The following is an 18,656-nucleotide window of genomic DNA, read 5'->3' on the forward strand; positions in this document are numbered from 1 at the left end:
ATCATGTAGAGCAAAGAGGTAGCAGGAAGTAAACTAGTACTTACCCCGTTTTATTTACTTCCTACTTTACCGACTCTCGATAACTGCATTGTAGATAATCACAACATACTCGATTATCTATAGTGCCGTTATCAAGAATCGGTAAAGTAGAAAGTGAATAAAGCGGGATAAGTACTAGTTTACTTCCTGCTACCTCTTTGCTCTGCATGATCCCCGCGTATCAGGAGCGATTTCTCGAGCCCGAAATCTCGGATTTCTTCCCGAAACGACTGCAAACCGAACTCTCTCCGCATCCATCTTAGAATAAGAAATCAATTTCTTGGCTGTTTTTATGATCTCTCCCGCACTTCAACGAACGCGGAATGTTTCCCGTTATTATTTAATAATAATTTAATATCAAATAGTTTACGTCTTTATTAAAAATGTACGTATTAAACGCAAAAATATGGCGAGATGCTATAAACCTTTCCATCTAATCTTTTAATTTTTGATGTAAGACCGTACAAATTCTAGAAAATAAGTATCTATAATCCTACAAAATAAAACAAATAGATTTACTTATTATTTAATCTAAAAATATTTATTATTTAATCTAAATTATTATTTAATCTAAAAATAAAATTCAATTTTTATTAATTCTATATATCCGAATTAAAATATAGAAGAAATTGTTACAATAAATTATCACGAAAACTAAACATTTGCATAAGCTTGTATTTTGTCTTTTTATGTACTAAGAGCGATTTCTTGAGCTCGAAATCCCGGATTTCTTCCCGGAACGATTGTAAATTTAACTTACCTTTTAATTCTCACCTATCTTCTAATACGGAATTAATCTCTTGGTGTAGTATAATCAATGCTTTTTTCTGGATGTATAAGTGGATTCTGGATATTTAAGATTCAAAGTTCAACATTTTTAAAAAAGAGATTGAACAATTGCACACAATATCACTTGATTTATTAATTTATTATTTTCCTTAAAAATCACGAACAGTTTTGCTTATAACAATTAAAGATATACAAAGTATACTTAAGGATTTTTTAAAATTACAATAAAATAAATATCATACAAATATTTTACGATAATAATTAACATTTATAATCAACATATCAATAAAATAATATATTCAGAGAATATTATTGTATAGGTACATACATTATTGTAAAATAATAATAATAATGTTGTATCATATCTAATAATTGAGATTTTACAGTTGGGGACAAGCATCCTTGATTTGAGTTAAATTTAACTATCTTTCATACATGTATTAAAATCCTTATTAATTATAATACTATTCATGATTCATAGAAAATATGTTCTAAATAATTAGAATATGAAAAGTATTACGTCTAAATATAATATATTACATCGTAATTTTCTTTGTGTGTATACATACATATAATATATATGTATAACGTATGTGGTATGTGTTACGTATATTATGTATTTATTTGTGTACATGCAAATTCAAAATTGTATGATAAAAAATATGATTTTCAGACTCCTCAGTATAGAAGCTTGCAACAATATTGCTGCAACATTGCATATTGCAGTGCAATGTTGCAAAGACATTGTAAAGATTCTTTTTATTTCAGTAATTCTCGTAATAATGTTTCAAAAATATGGGTAAAAATAACGTCCTAAGCTTTATTTACACAATTTATGTCACTCCTTAGTCACTCTATGTCACTCAGAACAGGATCGTTCACAATCATATCATGATTATGTAATTTGTTATAAGTAGAATTGGTTACTACCCAACTCTGGTCATAAGTTATACGAGTCGTAATTAATTAATGACATCTACAATACGGCGCCAAGAAGAAATTACCAATGCTTTTCATCACATGCTCAAAATTGCTGGTGTTCATCCTGAAAGTATTCCGTCTATATAAAAGATGATATGGTAATCACATCTGTTAATAATATAATACTAATATAATACTAATATAATACTATAATCACATCTGTTAATAATATAATACTAATAATGTAATACTAAATATATATATTACATAATACTAGATAATACTATTAAATAATATCGCAGTGTACAACAAATGCATACTGATGTTTCAAAGCAGAAGAGACGAATAATTGTTTCTCTCAAAATATGAATCTGCCGGTAGCATTAAGTACACCCAGTCTGTACCACTTGGAAGTTAGAACTTGACACGAGCTTCAAACATAGTTCCGGAAAAATCAACCTTGAATCTCCAATCTAATTAACATGATATTGCGGAGAAATCTCATGATTAACAGTGATTCAATCATGCAGTTCATAGATATGACGTAACGATGATGAGACGTATCAGAGAGATTGGCGACAAAGGAAGCTTTAAACTACCTCGATGCCATTGATCTTGGTCACGTGGTGGTCTCTGATATTTTCCTGGATCGACTCTTTTTGTGCTTAGCGGGCTCGATTATTGCGCCGTCGTTATCCGACAAAGACGACTCTTTGACCGATTTTCGACCACGACCGACGTTTCTTTCTTCATTTTCCGAACTTTGCGACTCCCGGTTTGACTTTCGGCGCTGACGCTGCGGTGGTTGATTCTGTGCTTCCATTGTTTCGAGTAGATGTTCCCTCTTTGCTTGCCAGAGTATTTTTTGCCGGTCAACGATATCGCGATAGCTATGAACGAAAGCGATTAATGTTAAAATTTCACCGATAAAGTTTCGAATGTAAATCTAATCATGAGGGGTTCAATGAAATTAGATAGAGTTATAAGCGTGGAAATTATTTGGAGGAATATTGAAGTTGTAAGATATTTTTGAAAAACGTTGGATTTTTACAAGAATTAATAAAATTTGATTACCTATTACAGAAGTTCGAGTCGAATGGCTCTTTTAGTCGCCAACCTTTCTTCGATTCATACGTTAAAAGCTCTGAAAAAAGCTGATTAATTTCTTCCGATGTTAATTTGATGCCGGACAAGATTGTCTTGCGATTGAGAAACTGTTGCTCAGTATTGTTAAACGATGATAACTAAAAAAGAAATACAAAAACATGTATTATATATAATTAACTCTTCCTTTGTGGTAATTGTGGCGCAAGGAGTTACACAACTGCTCTTTGAGTCAAAGTTTCAAATCTATCTACAATCTTTTATCACTAAATTTTAAACACTCACGATATAATCACGAGCTTTGCATATGAATTCAGAGATGTTGTTCTGAGAAGAGAGGCTATCCTCGGAGTTCTTAAGATCCTTCTCTTTGCTATGCACGACCCAGTTACCTTGCACTAACATAGCAACTTCTTGCAAATGCTTGAGTATCTCTCTTGTTGTTCTCTCATCACGCTCCGGAAATAAAATTTCGCATAACTTTGCAAAAGATATGACCCTCACTGTAAAAGACAACAAATAGATTTGTGCAATATAAAAACCTGCAGATTTATATCAATAATTAATATTTATACTAACATATAAAAAATTATATATTTAACAAAATTGATTTTTGTTTCCAAATTCAAACATATATTATTAAAATAATTAAAAAAAATTTTTTTTTAAATAAAGATTTCATAGTTTCAAAAATACTTTGCAGTATGTTCAGATTTTTATATTAAATTTTGTATCCTTTTTTTTCAAGTGTGATTTCCAATCTTTCTCACCTTGTTTCATGAATGTTTCGATTCGTTCTTGCAAAGATAAAGCCTTGATATGGTGAAGATTTTTCTGATCCTCGGAAGTGACTTGTAAGTAGCAACTATCAGGTAACTGTGGTACCAGTAGATGCAGATAGTCCTTCCTGGTCAAATTTAGGGTATTTACCGATTCTTCGGCAGATGGGTAGAACATCTCCATTCGGGTCGACTCCAAAATCTAACAAGATAACATTCGACATTTTAATAGGTTACAAAATGTAAAAGACAAGAAGATAAAATGTGCAAGAATCTTTCTGCTAGAGTACGATCACTATAAACATGAATATGTTAATTAAATTTTTCTTCTAAAAATATTTATTGATTTATTTCATGATTATATCGACGCTCTACCTCAGCCTGCGCATCGTCAGCCGATGTATAATAATTTGTTTGAATCCAACGTTCCTCCTGGCTTTTTCTATAATGATGCTGGAAAGACTGTTCTTGCAGCTTCTTTAGATTATCCGGCAGACGCCTAGCGAATGTTACATTCACTCGCGTCGCACTGTCTTCCTCCTCGTCATCATCTGCATTTTAACAAATGAATTTGTGAGTGTTCTCATTCGCTTGTAACAAACAGCTGAAGATTCAACACAGAAGAGTTGTCTGGATAAATGTATTCGTGTAAAAGTCAGCTAAGAGAAACCTTCTCTTTTACCTTCTCCTGTGCCCCTTGTTCCATCCCTGGCATGCTTGTCGCTTTCATCCAGATAATTGCACTGCAGTTTCATATGCAACATTGCCTTCAACGGCGTTATGTGCAGCTCGTCATCCTGAAAGATCCCGACTGCAAAATTTGAGCAATCCGATAACGCCCGGTCTGAAGTCAACACAGCCTTGTCCATCAGACCGCTAATGAAAAAAGATATCTTTCACGACTGTGATATTTTTCCCAAAGTTATTTAAAATTTTGTCATTACCTATCGAATACGTTCGTGTCGTTATTTCCTGTCGATTTTCCATCTGTATTTAGAGCCATCTGCTTTCCTGCTTTGCGATCGTAAGAGAGTTCATTTGTAGTTTCCATGGCAAGTTCGACACGTATCTTCTGATTTTCAGGTTTAACAAAAGTCTTTGCGAAATTAATATTGGCCCAAACATCTTTACTGTGTGCAGGATACTGAAGAATGTATAGTTTCTCTATCAGAGCCTTGGAGAGGAATACTGGTATCTATAAATAATTTCTCTTAGTGTTGTACAAACAGGACACAAGTATATATTTTAAAGCAAAAAGTACAACAGAATTTAAGACAGATTTTGAGACAGAATTCTATTTGTAATTTTATATGGAAAATATATGAAAAAACAAAACTCATGAAATATGTATAATGTAAATATATACATCTAAATTGTAAATGATGTGAACTACAATTGAATTTATTCTATTGACATATCTGATTATCTGTGTGAAAATGTCTTGATCCTGAGAACAAGTTACTTGTTTATTAACTGAACATAAGAAATATTTTTACCTATACATAGCAAAATCAGTCATAAAAATAAACATGCTCCTGTCGATGTATTAGAAGAGTCTTTCTGAACTAAAATGTTACCTAAATAAATCTTCAAATTACTTTTAATTAATCTCAAAAAATTTCAATATGTTATCTGCTATAAAAGTTTGTTATGTTAGGTTTGCTTTCCTCTGTGATATGTTATAATTTCCTACAAGTATTTTTTTTATGTTTATGAAGTTTATTTCTACAAGCAAATATAATTGTGGATATTATTGAAGCTGATATTATTATTTAAAAATTTTCAATATATTTTTATTATATTTACATATATCTCTTAATGACTGTCATATTTTTAAAAATTCCAACTATGTCAAAAAAAGAAATAATCAAATATTCTATGAATAATTTGATATAATTAATATTATAAATAGAATTCTGTCTTAAATTTCATGGCAAATTATAAACCGTGTAAGCGGGCTTAAACAATCTTAACATTAAACAATTTTGTCGAGACCAAAAAATGGAATAATAAAATCAAAATCAGAGCATATAGAACGCTACCTCTTTCACGACAGGATCATCCTCTATCTCCGTAGTGTCCATCTTCGCAACTTTTCATCGAGGCGATTCCTCTTTTAACACTTTATTCAACTTTATTCCGATATGCGTGCACGGGGTACTCACTTTCGGAATTTCTCGAGTAATCAAAGTGGAAATAAAGGATCAAACATTACTTTAAGGATCGGAGTAAACATGCCGGGTCGCGTTCAAAAAAAGTATTGTTTGTGTGTTTATAGTATTCCTGTTGATTTGGAGCAGATCTGAAAGTCTGCTCCAATCACGGCCCGTTTGCTGACACATAACCTATAAAAATTGTTGTGTTCTTGGGACGCCAGGTCCAGCCAGGTCACATCAGCCGCTTCGAGAGACGCTGCAATATTTTAAGTGTCCGTGAATGTCGATAGCTTAATCGTGTAATAAACGAGGAAAGATGTCTTTGGCTGACGAACTTCTTGCCGATCTCGAGGAGAATGATGACACGGACGCTTTTATGGAGGAGCCGGAACCGAAGTTTATTCCGACTTCGGTTTCTAAAGTCCTGGAAGAAGGTTAGTTTGTTTTACATGCAGCACAAACAGCTATTTGTATATAATATTGCGTTTCACGCAATATAATGTGCTAATATACTTAGTAATGTTTTATCTTTTGTGATCATCAAGCACGATTTAGATTAATTCTGATTCTTCTTCGTGCAGAGATAAAAGTATCCTCCGTTCGAGAGTTGGCCAAGTTACGGGATTCACAACAGTTGCAGCAGATTATGTTGCAGATTGAAAAATACAGCAAAGTGCCCAGAAGGTCAACCGATATTATAGGACCTGTGGAATCTGATCCCGAGTATCAATTGATAGTTGAAGCTAATAATATGGCAGTAAAAATTGATAACGAAATAGGTAATTGCATATAGAGTATGTAGTAATAATTAAGAAATACTATAAACTACAGTATAAAAATAATACTATATAATGTCAAATACTCAGAGTTGGATAGCTTAATATATTTTTAAAATTAAGTTAAAATTAATGACTTATAAAATTAATTTAGTTACATTGAAAGTTACAAACAACACAACAACTTATGAACAACAAACTAACTCTGTTAAGAGTTGAAATTAAATTCAATTAAAAATTAAATTTTGGAAAACATTATATATACCTATATATATAATAAATTAGAATTTTCACAATTTTTTAAAAGTTACTTAAAATAATAAAACAATTACATGGATTATTTATATATTAATTAAATTTAATATTTTATTTGTAAGTTAAATTTACAAAATTTATATGTTTTAAAAGTATTTAAGAAATTAAAAATTAACTCATTTAAAATTAAGGAAAAATTATTAACTTTCAACTTTTTAATTCGCTACTATCTTACTCTAAAAATATTATATATATGTAATGATATAAAATATTATATAAAGTATATACAATAATCATATGAAAGTTTATTATAATGCAATATTAATTATATTTTCCAGCTATTATACATAGATTTACAAGAGATAAGTACTCAAAAAGATTTCCAGAATTGGAATCCCTAGTGGTAGGACCGTTAGAATATGTGATGACTGTTAGAGAATTGGGCAATGACCTGGATAGAGCCAAAAATAATGAGACTTTACAACAGTTTCTTACCCAAGCCACAATTATGGTTGTTTCTGTAACAGCGTCAACTACTCAAGGGTAATATTTAAATCCATAAAATCAAATTTCTTTAATCTTAAATCATTGCAAATTTTTTTACTTTCAACATCCTTGATTCTTGATCATATTGTGTGTGTTATATGTGCAGAATATTATCTGCAATATATATTTATATATGAGTTTTACTCTACATAGACTATCTTCATTCAAGTTATACATGTACAGTAATAATGTTAGAAAAAGGAAATAAAAAAATTTTTTTTAATTATTTAAAGATATAGAGAAGTTTGACTATATTGCTCTTTATGATTAATATATAATTTATTATTAATTTTCTCAATTATGTTTTCACACACAGCCAATTATTGACAGAAGAGGAGAAAGAAGCTATTTGTGAAGCTTGTGATATGGCAGTAGAATTAAACAATTGTAAATCGAAGATATTTGAATATGTGGAAAGCAGAATGGCGTTTATCGCGCCAAACTTGTCGATAATTGTTGGCGCATCGACAGCTGCCAAGATTATGGGTATGCTTTTATACTTTATTAAACTTTATATAAAATCGTAAATATATGTTAAAAATTAATCAATTATTTCAATTGTCATAAATTTTGTTAATTTAGGTGTCGCAGGTGGTCTGACGAAACTTTCTAAGATGCCAGCTTGTAATCTTTTAGTTCTAGGATCCCAGAAAACCACGCTTTCTGGATTTTCGCAAGTTACCACCTTGCCTCATACTGGATTTATATATTACTCTGAAATTGTACAAGAAACTCCTCCTGTAAGTTCGTTTTTTTTTAAATAACAAAACATATAATAAAAAATTATAAAAATTAAACAAATTAAAATTTTACAGGATCTACGGAGGAAAGCAGCAAGGCTGGTGGCGTCAAAGAGCATGCTGGCGGCGCGAGTAGACTCATGTCACGAGAGCACGGATGGTCACATCGGCCAGATGCTACGCGAAGAGATCGAAAAAAAGCTGGATAAGCTGCAAGAGCCGCCGCCCGTCAAGTTCGTGAAGCCATTGCCAAAACCGATCGATCCCGGTCGAAAGAAGCGCGGTGGTAAACGCGTCCGCAAGATGAAAGAACGCTACGCGATCACGGAATTCAGGAAGCACGCAAACAGGATGAACTTTGCGGACGTGAGTTATATATGTTCTAGAGTTTATGATTTGTAATGCTAAAAGATAATTTCAGAAGTTACCTTGCGTTATAGTTGCGATTAATCAAAACCACTATAGATTTCGTATTGAACTGGTTAAATAGCGTGTTATTATTGCGCTTGCAGATCGAGAGCGATGCCTATCAAGAAGACCTTGGCTATACTCGAGGGACGATCGGCAAAGCCGGCACTGGTCGAATCAGGCTGCCGCAAATTGACGAGAAAACGAAAGTCAGGATATCCAAGGCACTTCAGAAAAATCTGCAGAAGCAACAGCAATGGGGAGGTAGCACCACCGTCAAGAAACAGGTCTCCGGAACTGCTTCCAGCGTGGCTTTCACTCCTTTACAAGTATGTCTATCCTTTTTTCCATGTTTTATGACTACTAACAACATTTGTGCACGTGAAAAATATTTTTTGTCTTTTTTTGTAATTAATTTTGTGTTTGCAGGGTCTTGAAATTGTCAATCCGCAAGCGGCAGAGAAAAAGGTGAACGAGGCAAACGCAAAATATTTCTCTAACACAGCTGGTTTCCTAAAAGTCAAGAAAACGTAAATATATATTGTAAATAAATATGGGGAATTGTGTATTGAATATTGGACTGTAAGTATTAAAGTTGTTTCATTTATTGAGCAGAGTCCCACTAGTTGAAATACGGATGGATAATACCCGACTACATCCACCAAGTAAAAAATGTACTTGTAATCTTGGAAATGATTACGAGTCCGCAGTGCAATGTGTACATCGCTTATCACTGCGTTAGAGATCGATATCTTTGAAAAATCAATTTGCTCCTTGTTTCCGTTCATTATCTGATTAACTTATGGTTAAACTTAACCTGATGTTTTATCTAATGAGCTTCACTTATGGCATCATCATAGGTAAAGTTCATTGAGAAAATCAGGTTAAGTTTAACCATAAGTTAATGAATGAAAAACAGCCATAGTGAATTTCTTTATATTATTTAATTAGAGAATGCTATAATTAAAGAATATATAAAGAACTAGAAATCAAAATAGAGATATATAGATCTATAGATAGAGAGAAAGAAAGAGATATGTATATAGGTATGGAATTAATATAAATTTATCTTTATAAAATAATTTATGCATAGTTACAAAAATAAAATTTTATTAACATTTTTCGAGAAATTTTTTTATTATCATATTTATATATGAATTAATAATAAATTATTAATAAAGTGAATAACTAGTAATGAATATAATAATAGTGAATAACTAGTGATAAATGTTTGATTTGTATGAAATTTTGATTTTATTTTTCTCTTACATAAATGCATTAGCGTAACACAAATTTATTCTGTTTTTTTATAACAACAAGCATAGAAAAAGTTAATCAAATATGTGACATTTTCAAGATTATTTGAATAGTGAGCAAAAATTGTCAAGAGACCACACCTTACATACGTGTTCTGCGACACTTAAGCTTGAACACTGTTTCATATTAATGACATGCGTCGTTTACGCAATACATTTTATATATGTAAATCGGTTTATATCTGGAAATGAAAAATTTACATCGCGTGTTATGCCAGATTTCCGCATTTCCAGTTCGTTCGAGATCGAATTCCATTGCATAAACGGTTGCTGTGAACCGACTGATTGTTACGTGATTATTACTCGTGTAGACTCAAAGATCTTTTTCTCTGTTTATTTGAAATTTCATGTGAGTTAACAGTAATGAAACATGAGACTGCCCTCCCTCTTCAAGATCGTTATTCCAACAACCAGTAATGAAAGAACTTGGGCAATTAATCGACTTCAGGGTACCAGGGTGTCTTCTTACCTCGCCTTGGCCTGTTTAAGCTACCATGTGGTACGCCATTTCCGAATCGATTCGAATTCATCAATTATATCATGTGTTTCTGATTCATTTACATTTTAGTGTCCTTCTCTCCATTCAGAGAATGTTCGTTTCCACTTTCTTTTTGATATCTTTGGACAAGAGGGGCTTTTAACTATCCTGAATCCTTCGCCTTCCTAATGAGCGAATCCTTTTTGATTATAGGAGTAAAGAAATTTTATTGAAATTGTAATAAATTTTTATGAAACTGCAATCGCAACTTTTTACAACAAAATGACAAATTTATGACATTTCTACCAGAAATAAATTTGCTTTCTGTCGAAATGACAATTCTGTATACTAGTTTCCTCGCGTTTGATTGTTATGCATTCTTCTTTACATTGTTATTTTGGAAGCTCTCATTATAAAGGGATAGCATGGACAATTCTGCTCTCGTTTCTACTGAATTTCTGAATGTCATAAACAACAATCTTGATACTTTCACCACTCTTCTAAATTGTTTTCTTTTAAAACTATCCATTCGAGTGTTCATTCCTCCTTGTTTATTTCTTTTGATTATACTTCAATAGTCGTCCGTCTTACAAGGATGTCTTAACGGTCTTTCAGCGTCTATCCTTTACGATAAATTATTTTAAACTCGTAGTGTCGGAATTCTTTCAATCCTCGTACCAATTAAACCTTTAGGTCCCTGAAAATCATCAGTATCAAAGAAAAGCACAACGAGTTTAAACTAAAACTTTAACATTTTCATGGTAATCTAGAATTTATTAAGGCTAATAATTATATTGTTTTAATATTTATATTTTACTTGTGTAGTGTAGCAATTTATAATTGTTACACACAATTACAGTCGTGAATTGTAAAATATATTGATATGACCATTTTAACATTTTTAACAACGTTTTGGCTTTACAGTACCAGCTAAAAATTATAGAACGACAAAAAATTTTAGTCGCAAATACTCGCATTTTGGCCTTGAAACAGCTGCAAAGAAGAAAACAATGAAAAATTTGGCTTATAATTACTTTATATAATGAGAATGACTTTCGTTGTAGCGACAAATAACTTTTAAACATGTAAGTGGATACATATAAACTTTTGCACGAATATTTATTAGAGTTTTATTAATGTATATAGGTAAAAATTTTGATTTAATTTGTAATTCTATTATCAAATTTATAAATATATACTAGAAAACATTTTACAAGATTTTAAAAGAATAAAAAAAAAATAAAAAATAATTTTTGAATCAATAAGAGAATTATGTTCAAATTTTACTTAAACATAATAATAAAACAATCTATGAAAATTTAAAATTTTTGGTAATGCTTATAAATATTCCGAATAGCGGTAAGATTTCTAAAGATTACATTAAACGGCACTACTCTAGAAGGTCACATAAGGACCAGATTCAAAATTTTATTTTTATTAGTTTTCCAGTCAAATTTCTTATTAACAAAGACGTAACGGAGGTTGGAGGAACTTTCTCCGTCGAACCCAAATGCTCGGTGAAAGTGTTTCTTTTACGCGTCTGAACGTGCAGCACCGAATGTCCACTTATTCATTGGAATCGTCCTTCGAACAAAATAATGATACCATATGATTAGTATTAATGATATTTCAGGGAATTTCTCATCCTCTTCATTGATTATTTTGTCCAAATGTTTTAACTTACTTTACATAAATTACCTTGATTTCTTTTTTATATTATTAATTTTATTAATTTTTTTACTTAAGCCCCTTAAGCCTAAAATATCTAAGCAAAATAAAAAACTAGAAAATTATATTGCCCATTATACGGAATATTTATAATATATTATTATTATATAGATAATGTATTATTTTATGAAGTTAATTTTTTACATAACGTTTTAATATCTTATAGCATTTTGATAAATAATGTTTTTGTAGGTAATACTTTATGCTTCGTATTCAATGGACTCTGAAAAATTAAAGAAGTGATGATTTAAGCATCAGAGGCATTATTAAAGCAAAATTCTTAATGAACCAGTAGCTTAAACCAAAATGACGAATTATCGATCCATCTAAACTCCCAAATTGTATTGTGTGACCTGCAGAAAAAGGTAGGGAACAAAGTGTTATTACTTTCCCCTTCCAGAATAATTGGCGTCCATTGTCGATACCATCGAAGTAAATTAAACAAAGCATGTCAGTGGTGAGTTTCTCCGTGGGTGGAGAACCACCGACTTTCGATCTCGTTTTCCCGTTGAATTCAACGCACTGTTTGGCGGCCGATTTATTGAAATTTTATGGAAGCGGATCGGACTTTCTTTCGTCAGACGAAGGTCGTGATTCTTTTCACCCATGATAATGAATTGCCAATATCTGTAATAAAATCATAGTATTAGTACATAATAACGAGATAATCTTAATCACTACTTATGGTGCATATAATGATGTATTAACATCCTAAATAATAATACGTGCAAATTTTTAAATTGGAAAAATAATACTGTCATTATCATTATTTATATAAATTTTACAAGAATTTCTGCAATATATATTTTTGCTTATATTATTTTTTTTTAATATTGAAATATTTTTAGACACTTTGCATGTTTTCGTATCCATTATACACATCAAAATATATCATTTTTTTTAACTTTTCTAATATTGTTTCAAATTTTTTTTTTTTTTTTTCCCAAGTTAAGAGGAAGAAACATAAAGGGCAATATATCGTTGTAAATAAGAAATTGTAGTATTAATAATTTTTTTAAATATGAGGCATTTACATATATCATTTTACATAACTGTGATAATGGTTAATAACAAAACCGAGAAATAAATCTGTATAACAAGCGAAACAAAGAAATATTATATTACAGTATTTTACAAATGCGGAAGTAAAACCTGTCGGGCGGGGCAGTGAGAAAGTTACGTCGTCCAACCGATGTATGAAATTTTAATCGGGACGTAACGCTTGAACGAAGGTGTGTCGATTTTAAATGACAAGTTTCACGTGGCGACAAACGAGAAAAAAGATCAATTGATTTACATAACTAACGCGAAAATCTGGTGACTTTATTTGCGAAGAAGTGAAGTATATTTTTGACAATTTTTATATAGGGTTCTAGAATTTAAAGGATTTAAAATTTGAAGAACACAGTGTTTCAACAAAAAAATGTCAAGACATTATTTTTTAATAAATTACAAGATTAAAAGTAAAATGCTTTTTACGATTTAAATTTTATAAAAAAAGGTACATTCCAAAATCTTATTTTCTACGTAATTTTAAAGGAAATTCAGTAGAATTTTAATTTAAATAATTAGCTTCAAAATTAAGAAATGAACAAAAGCGTTAAAACTATTGTTGTACAAGAAATTTATCATTCTTTTAAAGATTTAAAGGATTATAATTATCTCGAAATTCTTTAAAAGATTTTAGTAACACATAGAGTTATAAATAAAATCAAAAATGTAGTAATGTTGCTGATTAGTTATATAACGCTGATAATCGTATCTTCTTTTTCTTGATGAATATATTTTTATTAATATGTAAAATGAAGAATGATTTATTTCTAAAAAGATCCAAATAAGAATATTTAGGTCAGTACAAACCGGCAAGTGTAAATGTCTCTACGATAGCCACAGTCTATAGTTACAGTAATACTCTCGACCTTTACTTATGTTTCCTCGACTGTACGTTGACGATTAATGAGACAAACGAAACTCTGAGATTCTGTATATAATCCAGTATAAAACCCCCACTCTAATTCACTTCTAGCAGTTAGAATAATATAATTCTCTAACATCAGGATAAACCCTGGTGAAAAAAATTCTCATGACTTATATTAAAAAATTTTTTTTTTAATTTACGTATATAAAGAATTTTAGAAAAAATAAAATTTTTCACCATTTTTGAAAAATTGTCAATTTATATAAAGAAATTTTTTAAAAAATTATAAAATTATAACTATCGAAATTCTGGGGGGAGGAATTACATTAACAATTCTAAAAAAAAATATTTTACTGGGGACTATTTTATTGAGCAAGAGATTGAGTGAGAAGGAGGGGTGAGAGAGAGAGAGAGAGAGAGAGAGAGAGAGAGAGAGAGAACAAAAAGAAGGCTCTGATATTGCTATTTATATGTTTTCATCTCAGGAAAGTTTGCTGAGTAAAGCGATTTCAATTCTCACGAAAGTACATGCTGTCATATTTACATTAATGGACCTGTGATAAACGTAAATATATATTTATTTACTTTGTCCCAATTGCCATGCTGACCATTCAAGTGGAAATTTTATATTGGACATTACATGTACATAAAGAGTTCATGGTTTCATTTGGTGATTCAGTTACTTTATTAATGGCCAACATTGATTGCGAAGAATTTAAGTCTCAGGAACATTAGTAATGCAACATTTAATTCAAATTAAAATTGGTAGAATTAATATAAACTAATCACATTAATATATATGTATATATTCTATTTAACTGTTATTGTTTCACATATAAGCAAAAATATAATTTTGAAGCAATGATAATGATTATACATAATTTAATCTTTAAAGAATTTAATAAACTCAAATTTCAGTAAAATATTATATTGACACACAATATGATTATTTTGATAATAATTTAATAGCATTAAAATTTTTCAATTTTTTGTTTAAAAATATTATGTTATTTATCTGATATTTTTTCATCTCATTTCAAATTATTATTAAATAAGACTATAATTTTTCTCGATAAAATTGCAAACAATTTCTTCATGTATACAAGTTATGTTTATTTAATGTTACATAATCTCATTTTGATATTTAACATTTCGAAAATAAAAATAATTCTCGAAACAAGAATGTAAGTTGACTAACTAGACAGTTTGAATGTATCTGTGAACAACTATATATTTTATTCCACAGACACTTGTGCTTATCGGCTGACAGTGCTGACACTAGTAACACAAGTCATTGGGACAACATTGGTTACAAATTGGTTCCGCAACATTGATCTTTGTATCCTTACAGAGTAGACATTTTGCGTTTTATTGAATACCATTATTGAGCCAATATATAATTCCTTTTTGATATTGTGAAAAAATTTTTTAAATTTCTTTACCAATATTTCTGTGAGAAAAAATATTGGTTAAATTGTTATTAAATTTCTATTTATTTGTTATTAAATTAAAAAAATTCTTATTTTAGAGAAACAAAAGTTAACAGAATATTGTTTTATTGTTCAGTCGCAGTTGTATAAATTATTTAATCATTTAATATTAATTTTTTGCGTAAGATGCAATTTTCAGTGTGATTGTGTTGTATAATCAGTAATAACATCTTCCGGTAGAAACTATTTCAGTTTTAATCTAATATTAGCATCGTTACGGCGTGCAATGCATTTGAATTTAATTTATATTTAATATTGACTTTATATTGGACATTGTGCCACCAACATATTCAGTGTGATCAATGAATTGTATTACTAGGGAGTCTGAATATTATTGTTATAGATTTTTATCATTCCTCCTCTTGTAAGAAAGGCGCAAGAAACTGTCTAAGCGCGAAGTATATTATATATAATAGCTAGAACATTATGTGTATTTTGATATCAGATTGGCCTCATTTCTCATTAATTGTTAATAGCCGTTTCGCTTATTGATTATGATCTCAATGGAATTTACTTCACACTCAAATGCGACTTTGCGAGAGAGTTTAGTAAACTTTATTTAACAATAATTTTATGCGTTTCCGGTGTTTCTCACCCGTAAGACAGATTGGGTCATTCGATATCATTTGATCAAGCAATTAGTCGCATTGTAAGTGAAATGTTGCGACAGACAGGAGGCAGGAAAATGCAAATATATTAAAAAAAATATAAAATATAGATATGTTTGCTGTATAAAAATAAGATATAGCTATAATTAAAAATTAGATTTAATTATTGGCTAAATCATCAAATTTCTTATTCAAAGTTTATTAATTAAAAACACTTAAATTTTATTAAATTTAATTTTTTGGCTTATTTTAAAAATTTCTATTTTCTCGTTATTCTAAAAATGAGAAACGCGACACTTTCAAAATAAAGAAATGTTTTTCACTGACGATCATTTCGTAAACATAGAAAGAAAAGAGAGATTATGATTATCTTGGCTCGAAGTTTCACCGTTTTTAATGACGATGATGACTTTTCCAATTTTTATCGTCCTTTTTGCAGAAATAAAAGAATGCAAAGAAAAGATAACTAAAAGAAAATAAAAAATGAAATAGATAGGTATCAAAATAATACAAATATAAATTCACAATTTATACATAACGCAGTTTAAAATTTTTCAAAAGTGTTTGTATTTCAGTACCTATATATTTCTATTTTTTTAATTTTTATGTTTTAACTTTTCAGTATTAATATATGTTTTATGTGATTACTTTTTGCTACTTCATTTTTACTATGTGTTGACATTGAAAAAAAGTTTAGTAACAATAATCGAGCCTAGGTAATAATTATTAAATTTTGGTGAAATAATTTCAATTTAATGTTCGATTAATATAACGAAATATTCAGTATTCGTTTGGTAATCGATGGTAATCGATTACTATTTACGTTTGATTATATTAATCAAACATTTTATTGAAATTAAAGCTTCATCAAAGCTTCATTACTATTACCAAAAACTTTTTCAGTGTATGATATTTTCAAATAAAAAAATGTTCATTAAATTTTTATTCATTCGAATATTTGAAGAGCTTTTAGAAAATGTATATCTTCGATCAAATCTGATTACATTTGCATTTAATTGCATACGTTTTTATTCTTAATGGAGCGTATAATAAGATGTTCCAAAGCAGTAAGCTCCTTTTATCTATATATCTATAGTTGGATGGTTGAATAGTGGAAAGTGAGAAGAAAAAAAAAAGCGACACAGGAAAGGGCGTGATTCGCTTTCTGCCAACGGATTCGCGGGCTGATTTTCCGGAATGATCGACAGATCAGATTAATGGGGTTTTCATGCTAAATTATGCATTTCTATTCTATCGCGTATCTTGCGTCTAATCAGGATGCGACGATCTTGATCCCTCCCGTGAGATATATCGGAGGGTACATCTTACTTCCTCAACAATTATGATCTACAATTATGCTTTCCTCGGAATTGCGCTGCAAAATTTTCAATATCACGGGGGGATTTCACACGTGGCTGCGCCTGGTTTCCCTTTCTTTCGTTTTAATTTTGAACGCGAAAGATAGGGAATGACGGCCGAGGTTTTCATTTTCGATGACGTTGGAGAATACAAAATATCCGCTTAAGTAAGGCTTTATAATTTGATTGGGTTTTTTTTTAAACTAATTATAATCGAGAGAAATATTCTCGCTCTCCTAATTATCTTAGCAGCTATGATAAATTTCATTAAGGTTTTAATAGTATGGTGATACTTCTGGTAATTCTATAATTTCAATAAAAATTTGCAATTTAAAATAAATTTGTGAAATTAAAAATTGATGTTACTTATAAATAAACTTTTTAAATATTTTACTGTTAATTATAAAAATTTTTTATTGTCTAATTTTTAAGAATTTATTTTTCTTATTTTTTAAAACTCAAAACAATATTTATTAAGTCGTAAAATTGACATATTTAATCAAGCTCAAGGCAGTAATCAATCATGTTCTTGATTATATATATTTTTCATTGAATATATATGTATCTTGATTATATATATTTTTAAGAATGTAATTAACTTGACTTGACATATAAATTTGATTTTTTAAATAATTTTTTATCCTTATTAAAATTCGCTTAATGTCAATTAAATGCTATCAATCATCACATGAAACAGGCTCAATTACAAGTTTATAATAGTATTTGAGTAAAATTTTCAATTTTAACGAGAGACTTCCGAACAGGTGCATCCTGCAAAAGGAGCGCGATGATACGGACGCGAGGAGTCTCCCACTACCTTGAAAAGGACCGAATCCACTTCATCTGGTGGAGGCAACTTTCAGCGGAATACGCTATATAAGAGAGTGACATGTCGGCTGGCCGAGATAAAGCACGCGCGTGTTGTTGATCTCTCGCAGTATTTTGTTCGTCTTATTGAACTGTCCTAGTATTTCGTCAGTGACAGGTAAGTGGATCTTAATATCAGTGACACTTCAACGCCAATGAAATGTATTTGGAAGGATTAAAGGACTCTAGCGCTATATCATCACATTGTGTGGATCGTTAATCGTTCCAAGGAAAGAAAAATTTGGATATTTAAAAAATTTTTCGTTAATTATAATTATAATAATAATTACTTTTTGTACTTTTGTTTTTAACATTAATTTTTAATTCATTATAATATTTTTATAAGTTTTTCCGAATATAAAATAAAATAGTGTATTAAT

General features: G+C 30.0%; 2 protein-coding genes across 6 annotated transcripts; one reads left to right on the plus strand and one right to left on the minus strand.

The window, feature by feature from the left end:
* Positions 1 to 937: 937 nt before the first annotated feature.
* LOC105202210 (DNA-directed RNA polymerase III subunit RPC5) lies at positions 938 to 5,872 on the minus strand. Of its 3 annotated transcripts, none has more exons than XR_851087.3 (9): positions 5,675 to 5,872; positions 4,577 to 4,827; positions 4,315 to 4,508; positions 4,008 to 4,183; positions 3,624 to 3,834; positions 3,139 to 3,356; positions 2,824 to 2,993; positions 2,070 to 2,639; positions 938 to 1,873 (listed from the first exon to the last, which is right to left on the minus strand). XR_851087.3 is itself a non-coding variant. In XM_026137611.2 (9 exons), the coding sequence occupies exons 1-8, from the start codon at positions 5,714 to 5,716 to the stop codon at positions 2,369 to 2,371; spliced, it is 1,533 nt and encodes a 510-aa protein (XP_025993396.1). In that variant the 5' UTR covers positions 5,717 to 5,872; the 3' UTR covers positions 938 to 2,222; positions 2,349 to 2,368. The 3 variants fall into 3 exon arrangements, 2 of the variants coding, with proteins under 2 accessions (XP_025993396.1, XP_011168910.1); XM_026137611.2 differs by having other exon boundaries at positions 938 to 2,222; positions 2,349 to 2,639; XM_011170608.3 differs by having other exon boundaries at positions 938 to 2,639.
* On the plus strand, positions 5,753 to 18,305 carry LOC105202209 (U4/U6 small nuclear ribonucleoprotein Prp31). 3 transcript variants are annotated; one of them, XM_026137609.2, is made up of 10 exons: positions 5,753 to 5,889; positions 6,010 to 6,222; positions 6,370 to 6,567; positions 7,158 to 7,362; positions 7,682 to 7,851; positions 7,948 to 8,105; positions 8,181 to 8,471; positions 8,618 to 8,842; positions 8,943 to 9,043; positions 9,129 to 9,539. In XM_026137609.2, the coding sequence occupies exons 2-10, from the start codon at positions 6,105 to 6,107 to the stop codon at positions 9,253 to 9,255; spliced, it is 1,593 nt and encodes a 530-aa protein (XP_025993394.1). In that variant the 5' UTR covers positions 5,753 to 5,889; positions 6,010 to 6,104; the 3' UTR covers positions 9,256 to 9,539. The 3 variants fall into 3 exon arrangements, with proteins under 3 accessions (XP_025993394.1, XP_039312829.1, XP_025993395.2); XM_039456895.1 differs by lacking the exons at positions 5,753 to 5,889; positions 9,129 to 9,539 and adding exons at positions 11,232 to 11,392; positions 12,228 to 12,307; XM_026137610.2 differs by lacking the exons at positions 5,753 to 5,889; positions 9,129 to 9,539 and adding an exon at positions 18,174 to 18,305.
* The last annotated feature ends 351 nt before the right edge of the window (positions 18,306 to 18,656 follow it).

The sequence above is a fragment of the Solenopsis invicta genome, chromosome 13 (genome assembly GCF_016802725.1).
Source record: "Solenopsis invicta isolate M01_SB chromosome 13, UNIL_Sinv_3.0, whole genome shotgun sequence".
Taxonomy (NCBI): Eukaryota; Metazoa; Arthropoda; class Insecta; order Hymenoptera; family Formicidae; genus Solenopsis; species Solenopsis invicta.